The sequence below is a fragment of the Ahaetulla prasina genome, chromosome 5 (genome assembly GCF_028640845.1).
Source record: "Ahaetulla prasina isolate Xishuangbanna chromosome 5, ASM2864084v1, whole genome shotgun sequence".
NCBI classification, from domain to species: Eukaryota; Metazoa; Chordata; class Lepidosauria; order Squamata; family Colubridae; genus Ahaetulla; species Ahaetulla prasina.
This window is the reverse complement of record NC_080543.1, coordinates 126614260-126631637: the sequence shown is the minus strand read 5'-3', so window position 1 is coordinate 126631637 and position 17378 is coordinate 126614260. Positions and strand designations below refer to the sequence as shown.

The 17378-nt window shown below is 46.5% G+C and overlaps 1 protein-coding gene across 1 annotated transcript; it reads right to left on the bottom strand.

The window, feature by feature from the left end:
* Positions 1 to 421: 421 nt before the first annotated feature.
* Positions 422 to 7061, bottom strand: PCDH9 (protocadherin 9). Its single transcript, XM_058185367.1, has 2 exons — positions 6155 to 7061; positions 422 to 4677 (listed from the first exon to the last, which is right to left on the bottom strand). Exon 2 carries the CDS (start codon positions 4546 to 4548, stop codon positions 1450 to 1452), a length of 3099 nt encoding a protein of 1032 aa, XP_058041350.1. The 5' UTR covers positions 4549 to 4677; positions 6155 to 7061; the 3' UTR covers positions 422 to 1449.
* Between the last annotated feature and the right edge of the window lie 10317 nt (positions 7062 to 17378).

Genomic DNA, 17378 nt, shown 5'->3' with positions numbered 1-17378 from the left:
GGACCCATCAGCCACAGCAAATCTGCACCATTGCTTAAGAAAACAGAAAGTCAGCCGTGAGATAGGTTGGGCAGCTAAAGCTTCGAACAAGTGATGCAATGAAACTTAAGCACTCGGGGGCCTCCAGAAAGCATGCCAGCTTAACTCCTGGTCCCTTCAGCGTGACTGTGATTAAATAAAGGATTTCTTTGGGTTTCTGTACCAGCCTGAACCATCGCTCCCCCTCCCCCCCACACCAAAAATTTTCTGAACTACTGCACGATTGGCAGCCAGCCAGCTCAGCCAACGCAGTCCCGTAGCGCCATCTAGAGGCGCATTCTTGCATTCTAGTTTCGTGGCGAAAGACAAGCACCAATGAAATGAATTAAGACAGCACTGCATTTAAATCTTTATTAGCCAGGAATGATTTTTGACCTAGATCATCATTGTAAGAATAAGAATCCCCCTCCCCCACCTGCCGAGTCCGTACTACTGGATTTTGGATGAAATATGAAGTTCCTTGACCTATTTTTTATTTTTATTTTATTTTTTCAAATGGCAGACTTCATAGCTTTAAAAATGACTCATGAAAACTCCCTTATGGGATAATAATAATGTCTTTGCAATGGAGTAAATCTTTTTTTCCCTGCATAATTCATGGTGACTTTTCTTTTTTCTCAGTCATAAACAAATGCATTTTTCTTGAAGGTGTACTTTGGCCATATAAAATGGGAAGGAGAACAAAACAAAAGGACACACAAATGAAATGCAACTTTTTTTCCCCTCTTTCCTTAACAGACACGTAGTTGTACTACTACACAACAGAAACCATTGTCATTCAGGACAGAGGAACGAGTCCTCACAGCTTCATTGTCTCCTAGCCAACCAACACAACACAACCTTTGAGCCTTGGGGGCGGGGGGGGGGAAGACAAAATCTACTCCTGATAACAGTAACGTAACAAATGGTTCCAGATCAGCGGGAAATAAACGGGGGTTGAAGGAGTCCGACAAACCAGCCTCCTGTGAAAATACAACTTTTCTTCCATTGGAAATTAAGATATTTACCCCTGAAACATTTTGGTCCATCTAATATTTTTTCCCCCCTTGGTCTGAATCTGGCAGAGTAATCCCTGTTCTTAACCTTCTGTAATGCCCTACCCTGATATGTTTTTGCCAAAAAAAAAAAACATGACACCATCGCTTCTAAGCACTAGTCCTTGTACCTGTGTGCATGCGTGCATCTCTGTTGGTGAATAGGTGTGAATGAGTGTGTGCGTGCCACTTGTCCTAAAAGCAAAGCCAAAAAAGTTGGTGACGTATCACTTTGGGATCACGTTTTTTTTTTTTCCATTTATACCAATGCATAGTCCTGGGAGGTGAGAAACACTTTGTCACCCCTTTTCTCTCTCCTCCTTAGTTAAAAACTAAGCTAAAGTTATCCCGAAGGCCAAGAATTCCTCCTGGCACTTTAATACTGGTTGAGTGGGCACTTGTACGCAGTACTTATAGACCAGTAAAAGTGCTCGTTTACCTGTCTGGTGTGTAAGGGGCCTTTTGTCTTGAAGCCTCCTTGCGAACTGCACTCTGAGGCACTGAAGTGGTCTGAACTAGTGGAAGAGCGTTTGGAAAGGGTGTCACACCCTCCAACAAAGGTGTTGTCCAAGGGCAGCTCCTGAATCACGTGATGCTTTTTCACCGAGATGGGCGTGTCCGGCTTAAGGTGGAAAGCGGACTGCGGAGAGGCAGATTTATAATGCTTAGCGAGATCAGGGCTGTTAGGCTTAAAGGTGGTGGGTGGTGCAGTGCCCCAGTCAAATCTTCCTATACTCTGCTCCTCCAGCTCAGCTGGAAGGCTAATGGTCCCGTTGATAGGTTCGTGAACAGCATCCTCGGGTTTGGACTCCTCAATGGTCACAAAATTCAACAGGGAACTCTTAGGGGATTTCCTTTTCTTCCGCTTCTTCTTCTTGTTCTGCTTGTTCTCCTGGTTGGGGGACATCCACTCGGCCCCTTGCTTGCTCCTCTGGGCAGCTTTGAACCTGGAGGCGTGGCGACAACGGACCAGCACGGTGACAAAAATGACCACGATGACCACCATGGCCCCTGCCACGATGGCGATCATGATGGTAAGGTAGTCCTCGTTTTGGTAGGGCTGGCTGCTGTCCCCAATATTCCGATCCAAAGGGGTCTCCATAGTCCTGCGGATCAGGTCATAAATATAAGAGGCGTTTCCTGCAGTGTCATTGACATACAGAAACACAAGGACAAGGGTGTGCAAGGATTTAGGATAGCCCAGATCGCTAATGTTGACCACCAACCGATGCAAGCCTACATCGGTTGGAATCGGTTTCTCTTCCAGGGTGATATTACCCGTCACAGGATCAATACGGAACAAGCCTTTGTTGTTTCCGCTGACTATTGTGTATTTCAGTTCAGCATTCATTCCCGTGTCAATGTCAACAGCAAACACTTCCGCTACCACCGATCCCGGGATAGCTGAGAGAGGTACCAGCTTAAAAGACGTGTTGGAAGGGGGATAGATGACCACAGGGCTGTTGTCATTAACATCCATCACATTGATCGTGACCTTAGCGGTTGAAGAGCAGGGCGGCTGTCCTCCATCGATAGCCTTGACATCAAAGGTGTAGGAACTTTGTTGTTCACGATCGAAAGACACGTTAGACTTTATAACTCCAGAGTAAGGATCCAGAACAAAGTTCTCATTGTCATTCAAGATGGAAAGAGTCACAGCTTTATTCTCGCCCGCATCTGCATCCGTCACTGTGATCACTCCTACAGTACTATACTTTGGTAAGTTCTCCGACACAAAAAACTGAAAATGGTTATGCGTGAATTTGGGACTGTTGTCATTCTCATCTAGCACCGTAACGATCACAGCCGCTTGGCTCTGCAAGGGAGGGGTCCCGTTGTCTCTGGCCGTGACTGTAAAAATGAACCTCTCTTGTTCTTCTCGGTCAAAAACCCGGGAAGCTGTCAAAACCCCTGTCTTACGGTCCAGATCAAAAAAGGAGGCATTGGGGCCAAGCTGATACACAATGTCCGCGTTCTTACCACTGTCCTCATCGGTGGCGCTAATAGTGGTTAAGTAGAGACCCCGCCGGTTGTTTTCAGAAACGGACAGCTCAATAACCGGCTGGCTGAAGATGGGAGGGTTGTCATTTTCATCCTCCAATTTGACTCTGACTAAGGCCGTCTGGTTCAAACTGGGTTTGCCCGAGTCAGAGGCCACTATTTTAAAGCTGAATTCTTTGGTGCCCTCATAGTCCAGCAAGGAAGAGGTCTCTAACAAGTACTGGTTGTCATAAACGGCCTTCAAGTGAAATGGCACCTCTCTTTCAATGAAACAGATGACTTTGCCATTCACGTCAGTGTCCTTATCTGAGACGGTTATCAGCGCAATCTTGGTATTGACAGGATCTTTCTCAGATAAGTACACCGTGCCGTTGATGGGGCTTATGATGTACCTGAGGTCTATATTAGGAGGGTTATCATTAACATCAGTCACATTGATGGTAACGGTGGCCCGGGCAGGAGTTGAGCTACCATCACTGGCCAGGACTGTCACCTTGTGGATGGCAGTCTCTTCTCGATCTAAGGCCCTCTGAACTGTGATGAGCCCAGTGGTGTTGTTTAAAGCAAAGAGTCGTTTCGTTGCCGGAGCAACCTGGGCCCCAAAAATATATCTGATTTCTGCATTGCTTCCCACATCTGCATCAGTGGCATGGAGCTGGAGGACAGAGGTCCCTACGGGGGCATTCTCAGGTATATGGACTTCCACCTGACTCTCTTTAAAAACTGGCCTGTTATCGTTGACATCACTTACTGTGACCTGAAGGATGGCTGTGCTGGATTTCTGGGGTGTTCCTCCATCCTCCACCTTGATTTTCATCACATAGGTGTCTTTCTGCTCCCGGTCTAGATTTTGCTGCACGATCAACTGAGGCCACTTCTCCCCTTCCGGCGTTTCCACAATATCCAACCCAAAGACGCTTTGCCCATTCAGAAGTTCGTAATGCTGGACTCCATTGAAACCAGTGTCGGGATCGGTGGCGGAGGGGATGGGGAAGCGGCTGTTGATCAAGGTGTTTTCGGGGATGGAGATGTTGATGACAGGGGATGGGAACATGGGGGCATTGTCGTTGGTGTCCTTCACAATGATTTTGATCTTGATCAGCCTGAAAAAATCATTGGGCAAGATCACCACCTCCAGTTCGAAGAAGCACTCGTTCTCTTCCGCATAAGCAGCCCCGGCACACAGTCTCTCCCGGTCGATGCGGTTGGAGGTGGTGAAGATTTCCCCCGTGGTGCTGGAGACTTTCACCAAAGGGGCATCTCCTGCTTTGGAGACCAGCCTGTATACAAGACTAGAGCTGGTCCCGGTGGCAGCATTGATGTGAGAAATGTTCAGATCCTTTGGTATGTTCCCAATGGGCACGTTTTCAGGCAGTTCCTCTCGGATGGTGTAAATAAGTTCTTGGGCGACAGCAGAATCCAGCCGCAAGCAGGCGATCAGAGCAGCCAACAGGTAAAAATCCCTCAGGTCCATGATAATCTGTTTATAGATCCTTCTTCAGGGTTTTAGGGTTCCAAGATGTCCACAAAGGAAGGCTGACTTCTTTGCCAAAGGAAACTGGCCCGTCGGCATCACATCCAAGCTCTGGCTTCCCAACAGTCCCTGCCGACAAACACAAGGACAACAACATTTTGTAAAGAAGTGTTAATTTCAAAAGCGGTATCAGACACACACACACACACACACACACACACACACACACACACACACACACGCAACTGAGAAACACTGCCACCTGCTTCCATTTCTTGCTTGTGTTATGTGTGCATGCGTGAGAGTAATTCCCGCTTCATGAATGCACCAATATACCGCCACTAGCGCCGAGTGCACACTGAGAATGAAATTAACTAGTTACAAGATTGAGTCGAGGGGTAGGGGAAAAATAAAAGAGAGAGAGAGAGACGCAGATGCAATTCACACTGACACATACACACACAGACAGAAAAGGCAGGCACACTTGCTCTCATCAACCCACAGACCCTCCGAGGAGCATTCGCTCTGCTATTTCACCTCCCGCCCTTCAATTGGAGGCAAGTTTAAAAAAAAAAAAAAAAAGGAAAGGAGAGGAAAAAGAGCCCAAGCTTCTTGGAAGCATGTTTCAGGGCTCCCACCTTCTCCCCCCCCCCACACACACCCATAATTAAATTACCTAGCCTGGTTGTGTTGCCTTTGATAGTCTGATGCAAGGAGATGGTCTCAGCTGCAGAAGCAGCTTTCCAGACAGATCACGGTTTGCAGCCGTTTACAGCCTCCGCTGTTTGCTGGCTACTTCCTAACCTTTTTTTTTTTTTTTTACCTAAAGGAGGGAAAGCCAAAGGACTTCTCCTGCTTTCCCCCCCCCCCACCCAGACAAGACCAAATCTCACCTTCCTCCAGATGTGGCGGTCTAATAGTTGTGGGGGGAGGGAGTGAAAAGGGGGGGGCTGAGCTTTCTCCATCGCTACCCCCATTCCTCAAACCTCCCCCCATTCCCATGCAACTTCCAAATAAACAGTGGAGATAGGGCTGGGGGGGGGTCTGGAAAGCCAGTGGGCAGCAGCCCAACAGCTGTTTACAAAGGCAGAGGTAGAAATGGGGGAGAAGGGGGGGCTCTTCTGGCGTTGGGTGGCAGAGCCCCTCGGATGCCCTTCTGCTGGGCTCTCAGCGAAGCCGCTGCCAGGCATAAATACCGCAGCTCTTAAAAGAGTGCTGGGTCAGAACCCAGAGCGGAGGGAGCGCCTGGCGGCAGGCAGGGAGAGCTGGGGCGCCCCTATAGATTGGGAAGCGGAGAAAGGGGGGGGGGAGAGGGAAGAGTTTGACCAGAGCTCCCACCTGCATCTGCATTAAAAGCACCGCGGCGATGCCGGCGCTCTCTCCTAACCTTTACCTTGACGCAGGCAAAACATAAAATAAAAAATAAAAATAAAAAACAGGGGACGGGGATGTTGACACCTTCTCTTCATCTCCTCAACGCCCCCCCCCCCCACCAGCCAAGAGGGGGGAAAAATTCCTCCCTCTCTCCCTCCCTAAGATCCTGGCTCCCATTTACAAACACCCCCCCTCGCCGCCCCGTTCCCAGAGCTTGCAACTTTGCACTTACGTTGCCGTTGCTCTTCCAACTGCTGGAAGCCAAGCGGGGAACCGGGCGGCCCTCCTCCTCCTCCTCTTCCTCCTCTTCCTTCTCCTTCTTCTTCGGCGGCTTCTTCCCCAGCTCTCCGGCGGCGCAATCGGGGACGCCCCCAAGTCGGCGAAGCGAGAGAAGAAGAAGAAAAAAAAATCAGCGAGCGACGACGGGGAAGGAGGCCGGCGAGGCTTCCCGGAGCCCGAGGCTGGAGCCCGGCGGTGGCAAATCCGCAAGTCCCGAGAAGAAATTCCCCGCTCCGTCCGGCTTAGGCGTCGTCATCCTCATCCTCCTTTTTTTCCTTCCTTCCTTCCTTCCTTCCTTCCTTCCTTCCTTCCTTCCTTCCTTCCTTCCTTTTTTCTGCTTCTCGCAGCCGCCGCCGCCGCCGCTGCTGCTGTCGCCCGGGACCTTCTCGCTTGGCAGGCTGGAGAGATGCTCCGAGTGGAGGCTTGGTCCCGTTTGCTGGGGGCGGCGGAGGTTGTGTGGGTGGTGGTGGGGGGTCGTCTCTGGCGGCCGGGTCGGTTCAAGCCCCTCGAGGCAGCCAGCCCGCCCGCCGGCCAGCCCGGGGCGCTTCTCTGCCTCTCAGCTCCGGAGCTGGCCACCACCGTCCGCGGCGGTTCCCCATGCCGCGCTCATCGGCGGGAGCGCCCGCAGAGCCACCGCCGGGAGACGAAGCCCCGAACTTCGCCCAGTGAGGGTCCACAAGATCCAGAGACCCTCACGCGCCTGGGCTGCCCTCTCTCGCCGCCTCGTCCCTCTCCTGCCCCCGGAGGAAGCCCGTCCAAGGTGCCTCCGGCTCGCTGGCTGGCTGGCTCGTTCGCTCGCTTGCTCCGCGCTCCGGCTCGGCTCCTCTCTCTCTCTCTCTCCCTCGCCTGCTTCTCTCCGAACTGGCTTTCTTGATATAACTCTCGCTAAGCCCAGAGGGAGGGCGTGAACGGGGAAAAGCCACGCCCCCTCCCGGCCGCGGGTTGGGTGGACGGGAGAGGGGGTGGGGCGGCTGAGGGAGGAGGAGGAGGGGGGCCCGTTCAACCGGCCCGCCCGATACGACGAAGGGCGCGTCGGTCAGGGCCTGGAGGCGGCCGAGCGGCGAGCGCTTTCGCTTGCCGCGGTGCTGAATGGCTAAAAGGATGCTGCTGCTGCGGTAGCGACGGAGGAGGAAAAGGGGGGGGAGGGAAAGAGAGGGGCGAGAGATGGAAGAGGAGGAGGAGGAGGAAAAGGGGAGGAGGGAGCAGGAGGAGAGATGGAAGAGGAAAAGGGGAGGGAGGAGAGGAGGAGGGAGAGGTGGAAGAGGAGGAAGGAGGAGGAGGAGGGAGAGGTGGAAGAGGAGGAGGAGGAGAAGGAGAGAGGAGGGGGAGAGGGGGAAGAGGAGGAAAAGGGGGGAGGAGGAAGAGGAGGAGGAGGAGGAAAAGGAGGAGAGGAGGAGGAGTGGGAGAGGAGGAGGAGGAAGAAGAAGATCGGTCGCCCCGATCACCTTGATGCAGCTCGGGAACCTCTTTTCGTCCCCCCCCCCAACTCCCCGCGCTTGGCTTCGGTCCGCGAATTCTTCAGCCGCCTTCCCTTTTCCGGAGAGGCAAGAGCTTCCCTGAGCATGCCAAGAGCGCCTTGTCTCTCAAGCGCAACCGCCCGGCTTTGAATAGAAGGGCGACTGACCCGTTGGAGACAGGCAAGCAAGCCGAACCAAGCACCGGGACGCACGACCGGAGGAGCCACCGCAGGCGGCAGAAGCGTCTCTTTGCTGCTGTCCATCCCCCCCCCCCCACCCAGCACGCTTCCCAATTCTCGAACTTGGCTCAGTTCGGTTCCTGGGAAGGAAGAGGGAGCCCCCTCCATTGACTTGCGGGGTGGGTGGGTGGAAAGGAACAAAATCAACAGCCGCCGGATCGACTCTGCTGTCCGGGGAGAGAGAGGCTGATCTGGTGCTTCCCCGCCACGGCTCTTGGCTCAGCCGAAGGACGACCTCCGAAGAGCTGCTCCCGCGGGCAACCTAAGGAAAAGGGGAATCCGTGGCTTTCCAATTAAGGAACTTCTGGGGCCATCCCTCCTTTCCTTAGGGGGAGAGACAGTAAGCAACCTGTTTGCAAGCAGTAGAAGCCAAGAGGTAGCAGGGAGCCGCAAATAGTGAGGTAAGGTAGCCCTTTGTTCCCAGAACGTCACCGTTGACTCTTCTCTCCCGTTGAGAGGTCTCCGAGGGAAATGCAGCCAGCAATTAGTTGCTTTCCAACCTCACATCACAGGACTCCTTGGGGTATCCACGAGGAGAATCACCCCGGGAAGCACCAGGTAGCCAACGCCGTTCAACTCATTCATATAAGAACGGAAATCAGGCGGCAGTCTGGCGACCAGGATTGGGTGGGGGGCTGCTTCAGGACACCCCTCTTGTAGCCAGCAATGCACGTTTCTTGACCCATCACGCTGAACCCGGCCGACCAATCCGAGCAACAAAGAGCAAAGTGAGCTTGTAAACAGAGCAGTGCTTCCTCAACGATGACAGAGTTTAATAAAAAAATAATAATAATATTTCAGTTGATAATTTTCCGGTCTGGTTCCTGCCCCCGTTGACGGTTGGGGGCTCATGATAATTTGGAGTTTCCGATTCGAGCAAGTTTGGCCGTGCAGCAGGTTGACTTGCAGAGATAGTTATCCATAGGGAACTTGTTGACTGGCAGCCACAGGTGAAAAGATGAAAAAGTCGGTGACAGATCCCTTGAAAAAAATAAAGTTGTTTTTTTTTAAAAAAAAATAGAGATAGTAAAGAAAAATAGTAAATAGAGAAAAAAGGAAATGAGGAGGGGAGGACAGGGGAGGCAAGAGGATATGAAAAAGGGAAGGGAAGGAAGATAGAAGAAGGGAAGGGAAGGGAAGGGAAGGGAAGGGAAGGAAAGGAAAGGAACGGAAAATAGAAGGAGGAAAGGAAAGGAAAGGAAAGGAAAGGAAAGGAAAGGAAAGGAAAGGAAAGGAAAATAGAAGGAGGAAAAGAAAGGAAAACAGAAGGAGGAAAGGAAAGGAAGGGAAGGGAAGGGGAAGGGAAGGAAGATAGAAGGAGGAAAGGGAAGGGAAGATAAGGAAAGGAAAGAAGGAAAGGAAAGGAAAGGGAAGGAAAGAAAGATAGAGGAAGGAAAGGGAAAAGGAAAAGGAACGATTTTAAGGAAGCAACTTCTGATCTTCTTGATATTTATATTTGTGTCCCCCCCCCCCAAGTTACACCATAAATCCCTTTCATCCATAAACTACCCTTTCTCATTTTCAAACCCAAAATCGCACATTCATTTTTCCCCCTCCAGCTACAAGTCCATGCTATGAGGGTTTCCAGTAAACTGATAAATATAGACATAGACCTTTCTCTAATCAAACCAATCAACTTTGTCGTCTCTGCCAGATGTTCGCCATCCATTCCTCTATGGTGGCTATTTCAGAGTCTTTCCATTTTCGTGCCACTTCAAAAAAAAAAAAAAAGAATAAGAATAAAAAGAAAAAGCAAAAAAGAAAGCCATGGGAATAACCACAAAGTCGGCCAGATTGGGTCTGTCTCTTTGATGGAGACTTGACCTGAAGTTCTGCCTGAGGGGACAGCTGTAATCAAGTGCTTCTCCAAGGAGGCTGAATAGAAGCTTCTGAATGAGATCCCTCATTCACAATGGAGTTTTGTGGTCCACCCACCCACCACTTCAGAAACAAATGTCTCGTGAGAAAACTGAATCTACCCTGCAAAGCTTTTGACTTTCATGTGTGTTCATGGGAACTCTACTGACTGAACAGGGTATTTAAACATCTAAACCAGGGGCGTCAAACTCGATTTCATTGAAGGCCGCATCAGGATTAGGTTTGACCTTGGGGGGCCAGGGTGGGCATGGCCAGTTTGACGTCACTTGTGTCAGGGGGGGCGCCTGTGGTGGCCCGAGCGCTCTGCCAGTGAAAACAGGCTCCTGAGCTCCGTTTCGGCTGCAACAGCCTCCTGCAACTCTCTGCCAGTGAAAATAGCACTCAAGAGGGCTGCACGTAGCCCTCCTGAGCTCCGTTTTCATTGGCAGAGGCACTGCGGGCTAGTCCGTTTTTCCAGGGCAGCCCCGCACAGGGGTGGGTTCTACTTACCGTTGCTACCAGTTTGCAACGGGATCGCACATGTACACTTGCTTCGCTCATGCACGCGCTAGCTTCTGCACATGCTTCTGTGCATGCACAGATCACCTATGATGACATCTGGGTCGGTGGGCGGAGCCTCCCACCAGTTTTATTAACGGTTCTAAAAAACTGGTCCGAACCGGGGGCAACCCACCACTGGTCCCGCGGGCCAGATTTAAGCACCCTGTGGGCCGGATTGGGCCCCCGGGCCTTGAGTTTGACACCCCTGATCTAAACCATGTTTATTTATTTTAATCGATGAATTTGGTGGCTGCCCCATTCTAACATGACTCTGGAGCTTACCATTTAAAAGAAAGGAAACAAATAGAATATTGATCATCAATTGTGTTGTAAATGTTGTACCTTGATGAACGTATCTTTTCTTTTATGTACACTGAGAGCATATGCACCAAGACAAATTCCTTGTGTGTCCAATCACACTTGGCCAATAAAATTCTATTCTATTCTATTCTAAACCATCTGGACAACAATATCCCACCCTACCAAAGGCTTGGAAGACCAGCCGTGTTTTAAAACCTCCAGAATATTTTTAGGAGATAAACACATGGATTTCTTCTGTAGGCTTTATTTGCTAACCTTGAGAAATAAGATAACTTGGGATTTCCTCAGCATCGCATGGAAACTGGGATGTTTTGCTCCCTGTTTGATTATTGACCAGGTACTTTGGTTGAAGTCCATATTTGACTTGATTCAAGAGATTGCTTCCTTTCTTCTACTCAGGGTGGGCCAGGAAGATAATGCTATTTATAGGTCTCATATTGGATGACGGAAATGCAAAGCAAGAGAGCTTTGGAGCTTTTGACAGCAATACCTTGAACATGTCATTCCCACATGTCAGCTGGAAGAGTACAGGTTAAAAGGCAGCGGAATAGATTAGGTGTACAAAATGGCTAACACGGAGTACAGACAAAGCAAATGTTAATGGATTATTCTGGTTTGGAGAAGATAAGGGGTGAAATTCCACAGAGTACTCTTCACTTCTTAATGGTGGAGTAAAAGACTGGAGAGAAAGCACCACCACACAGCTAATAGTTACCTTCTCCCTCCGTAGATATTTATAGAAGGCAGGGTGGGGTAGGGAAATTATCATCTTCCTGTAACCCGTCTGCTCATTTTACTTAATCACACCTAGTCAGCCAAGTTGAAAGCATTTCTTCCAGGGGTGAAATCCAGCAGGTTCTGAAAGGTTCTGGAGAACCGGTAGCAGAATTTTTTTTTAAAAAAAAAACAATTTTTTATTGATTCTCCCCCCCACACACACACATAGTTTATGAACAGAGTATTGGCCATATCGTATCTTATTCAACTTAACATATCGTATTAACAAATACGTTTTACTTAGTTACAATTTCTGCCGAAATGTTCTTTTTCCATATTTTTAATCTTGTCTTAATATTTCTATGCTCATTTATGTAAACCACATCTTCTTTTGCCCTCAAGTTCTAATTTCTCCATTTTTACTAATATATATTTTATTATTTTTTTAACTAATTCAATTTTTATCCTGATATATTCAGACATGTTCGGGGTTGTCTTTCTTCCATTTCATCTTTTCCGTTGTACAGCAATCTTTCTTCTCTTTTCCATTCCTCCCCCTCCCTTCTTTTATCCTTCCTACTTTCTTCTCTCCTCTCCTACACCTTCTTTACTTTCCCAGGTAGCAGAAGTTTTGAGCAGTTTGGAGAACCAGCAAATACCACCTTTGGCTGGCCCCAGAGTGGGGTGGGAATGGAGATTTTGCAATATCCTTGCCCCTGGAGTAGGGTGGGAATGGAGATTTTGCAATATCCTTCCTCCTGGAGTGGGGTGGGAATGGAGATTTTGAAGTATCCTTCCCCTGCCACACCCACCAAGCCACACCACGCCCACCAAGCCACGCCCACAGAACTGGTAGTAAAAAAAAAATGGAATTCACCACTGGTTTCTTCATTGACAAATGGTCTATTTGCATTCCTTCACAGGCATAGCCTGAACTGTGTCAATGGAAGCTTCTGAAAGGATTGGAGTAACGTATGTAGAATTTAATCATTGATGCAAGAGGTAGATATCTTTACAGCTTCACCAGGTTTTGGATTGTAAACTCAAGATAAAGTCTTCTTCCAGAAGACTCAGATGTCAAGACCCCTAAAACTAGAAAAGGCTCCTTATGAGCCTTCCAAGGAGAGCTCAGTATTGTTCCTCACCCGCAGACAGAATCTTGCCAAGCTAAAGCATGCTAACAGCACCCCATAAAACTATTATACTCTGGGAACTATTAGGGAGCAGATGTCTTCATTCTCCTTCTCCCACACAAACAATCTAAACTGTGTTGTTTCTTGCTCCTTTGGAAAGTATTTCTTCCCTCCTGGGAACCTGCACAACATTTTATCACACAGCTATGATTATGATAGACGTGGAACCTTCCTTCTGAGGTCAAATCCACTTTTAGTGGTTGTTAAGTCAGAAGTCCGGATGGGAGGAGCAGGAACAGGAGGAAAGGAAAGGAAAGGAAAGGAAAGGAAAGGAAAGGAAAGGAAAGGAAAGGAAAGGAAAAGAAAAGAAAAGAAAAGAAAAGAAAAGAAAAGAAAAGAAAAGAAAAGAAAAGAAAAGAAAAGAAGGGAAGGGAACAGGAGGAAAGGAAAGGAAAGGAAAGGAAAAAGAAAAGAAAAGAAAGAAAAGAAAAGAAAAGAAAAGAAAAGAAAGGGAAGGGAAGGGAAGGGAAGGGAAGGGAAAGGAAAGGAAAGGAAAGGAAAGGAAAGGAAAGGAAAGGAAAGGAAAGGAAAGGAAAGGAAGGGAAGGACAAATGAGCCTGATTTTGTATATAGGGAGAGCTCAGTAGAAGTGCTTCAGTGGTCATACAATATCCATATTTCTAACATAAATCTCTGTACATTTCTCATTCTAAATATTTTACTTTACATTTTTATACCATCTTGCCATAATATTGCTTACATTAGTCTTCTATCGTTATACTTGCACTTATTTCTGGTTCATTGATTGTCTTTCATCATTAATTTTCTAATCTTTACATCTATTATCTAACCAGTTGTACCATACATCCCAAATTAAATAATACTGTATGCTGTTTCTCCTTTGCCTTTAATTTCCATTGTCAACCTGTCCATCTTGGCACAATCTAATATTTTCTTTATTACCATTTCCTCTGTGGGTATATTTCCATTTTTCCAATTTTGTGCATACATAATTCTAGCCGCTGTTATTACCTGTAGCATTAAGTGGATATTGTATGAACAAGATTTAGAAGGTTGCAACTAGGAGATATAATCGTATGTATATTGTGAAAAATTGCTGATACAACCAGTATATCGCGGTTGCAAAGTTGAAACTGTGATGCAAAATGAAGAAAAACGTATAATAAAAATATTGGGACTCTGTGGCTCAGACTGGTAAGACAGTCTGTTATTAACAGCAGCTGCTTGCAATTACTGCAGGTTCAAGCCCCACCAGGCCCAAGGTTGACTCAGCCTTCCATCCTCTATAAGGTAGGTAAAATGAGGACCCAGATTGTTGGGGGCAATAAGTTGACTTTGTATATAATATACAAATGGATGAAGACTATTGCTTGACATAGTGTAAGCTGCCCTGAGTCTTCGGAGAAGGGCGGGATATAAATGCAAAATATATATATATATATTGGACCAAACTCAAAAAGCGGCTTGAAGAGATAACTGAACACCATATAGACTGGAAACTGGAACTATTTTTATTGGGAATACACTCCAGAAACTATACTGGAGAAATACAATATCTATTTTACATATTATAATGGCAGCCAGGATAACATATGCACAGAATTGGGAAAGCAACACTATACCAAAAGAGGAAAAGGTGATAAGGAGAAGTCTTGGATTGTGCGGAGATGGACAAATTGACAAAGGAGATAAAAGAAAAAGATGAAACGGAATATTATTTAATATGGAATAAATGGTATAAATGGCTAGAGGTCAGGAATAGCAAGTAAGAAGGATTACTAATGCGTCACTAAACAGGCAATCTATGTAAAATAATATATAGATACAATAATATGTATAACAGATAAAGAAATGTATACATAAATATGTAAGGAACAAGGGAACCACAAATATAAATATATGTAAAGACGGGGGGGACGGACGGACATGAAATGTAGAGGAATACCGACATGAAATTGTCGTAAAATGGAAATTTATGTTTTGCGTTTGTTCATGTGGTCAAACTGTGGTCTTCCGGGTGCACTTCAAGGTGCTGGTTACCACCTTTAAAGCGCTCCATGGCATAGGACCGGGATATCTTCGGGACCGCCTTCTGTTACCACATGCCTCCCATCGACCAGTACATTCCCATAGAGAGGGTCTCCTCAGGGTGCTGTCAGCCAAACAGTGTTGGCTAGCGACCCCCAGGGGGAGACCCTTCTCGGTGGGGGCTCCTACCCCCTGGAACGAGCTTCCCCCAGGAGTTCGACAGCTTCCTGACCTCCGGACTTTTCGCCGCGAGCTGAAGACGTATCTATTCTTCCGAGCAGGACTGGCTTAATAGGGGTTTTTAATTCGATTTTAAATGGGGTTTATTTTATATTATATATTTTATATCTAAATTTAAGCCATATTGAATAAGTTTTTTAAATAGTTTTTATTGTAATATATTGTATTGTTTTATCTGGCTGTTCACCGCCCTGAGTCCTTCAGGAGAAGGGCGGTATAAAAATTAAATTATTATTATTATTATTATTATTATTATTATTATTATTATTATTATTATTATTATTATTATTATTATTATTATTATTATTATTATTATTGTTGTTGTTATTTCCTTGTCTTTAAAGAAGAAATAATAATTATTATTATTTTAAAAAATGTATTTTAAAAAACAAACCAAAGAAGTGCTTCAGTGAAAACAGAAGCAGAAGCCAAGATACCCTTTCAAATACATAATCACCTGCATTTGGTCAGTTCTTCATGGTTTACCTGCTGTTGGACTAAGAGTAAGAAATTTAGAACAGATTCTTCTGCCTCGCAGAGGCCAAGAGAAAGCGGCCAAATGCATGTATAGCTTACAGTTCTCACTTTTGAATCGCCAAAGGAATGCTCCTTGCCCACCTTGGCATTAAACAGGGCTCTCTGGCGCTCCTGAATCTGTTTCAGCATTATCTTTAATACATGCCTCTCCATTTATAATTCATATTTTCCTGACTCCAAGTCTGGATTCCAGTTGACTCCTCTGCACCTTTCTCCTTTTCCTTTCCTATGGGTCAAATGAGAACGCGCTGAGATGTTCTTGCAGTTTATTTATTTAGCAGGCACACCTCCGAATAAATGTTATTCGTCGTTCTTTATTACAATCTGGTGAGAGTTCAAGTCCCCCTGCAAAAGCTTGTTTATTTTGTTTATATATATATATATATATATATAGAGAGAGAGAGAGAGAGGAACTACAGTACATTGGGCGTTTATCAAAAAGCAGAGCCCCGGTTGACAAAAAGACGATTTCTGAATAAAAAGAGAAGGATAGCCATTAAATTGGACCTCATGATGCCCTTCGGAATCTAAATGAAGATGATAATGATGCCTGCAACGTAAACAGTAATGACTGCCAATATTATTTAATTTTGGAGCAGGGTTTTAATTAACGGGTTCTGTAGGAACGGGGAGCTCTAAGATAAGATGCGTAACCTGGCCTGGGAGATTTTCCTATCCATTTATGTGACCTAAATCAGAGACGGGAAAACAAGAATCCATTCACAAATTTACTTGGGTTGGTGAGTCCATTTCCATTATTTCATTTTCTTAGCTCATAAGAGTAAACGTTGGTGTGTAAACGCAACAACAAAGTCCACCCAGGGGATTTAGGGCAGGGGTAAAATTCAGCAGGTTCTGACAGGTTCTAGAGAACCAATGGCGGGAATTTTGAGTAGTTCGGAGAACCGGAAAATACCACCTCTGGTATCCTTCCCCTGGAGTGGGATGGGAATGAAGATTTTGCAGTATCCTTCCCCTGGAGTGGGATGGGAATGAAGATTTTGCAGTATCCTTCCCCTGGAGTGGGGTGGGAATGGAGATTTTGCAGTATCCTTCCCCTGCCACACCCACCAAGACACACCATGCCCACCAAGCCATGCCCACAGAACCGGCACTAAAAAAATTTGAATTTCACCACTGATTTTGGGTAAGTCTAATACCTGACTGAAAAGTGGGTTAGCAAACTCTGTTTATTAAATAACAATCTGACCACAAATGTAGGCTCTCTCTGATTTATTTTTTTTTTTTTTTGTAAAGTAATTTTCTATTATTTTTGTAATTGGTTCAAAGGACTGAAACAATGTTATCAGTATGTACAGCAAAGTAAGTGAATAATAAATGACATCAGGTGATACATTGGATTTAGGTTGATCTAAATTTAAATTTAAATTTAGGTGGCTCAGGGGCTAGGACGTTGAGTTGTCGATTGAAAGGTCGGCAGCTCAGCGGTTCGAATCCCTAGTGCTGCCGTGTAACGGGGTGAGCTCCCGTTACTTGTCCCAGCTTCTGCCAACCTAGCAGTTTCGAAAGCACGTAAAAATGCAAGTAGAAAAAATAGGGACCACCTTTGGTGGGAAGGTACCAGCGTTCCGTGCACCTTTGGTGTTGAGTCGTGCCGGCCACATGACCACGGAGACGTCTTCGGACAGCACTGGCTCTTCAGCTTTGAAACGGAGATGAGCACCGCCCCCTAGAGTCGGCAACGACTAGCACATATGTGCGAGGGAAACCTTTACCTTTACCTTTTAAAAGTCCTACTTCACACTGTTACTCGACTAAAAAAAAAAAAAAATTGAAAACGCTGCACATTTTCAGGGATATTTTGATTTCTTTAAAAACAAAAAGAACTTTAGCAGTAATGATGTTGTCCTCTTCTCACAAAACCCTGAAGAGCTACAAACACACACACACACAAGAGCTGCACAAAGCAGAGGAACTGTTTGGCTTAAAAATAAACCTGAAAAAGAGCCTGGTTATGTTTAATAAATCCCCCCAAAAAAAGGAAAAATATTTATATCTGGAGAAGAACTAGACATAGTAGACCACTACATATACCTTGGCCAATG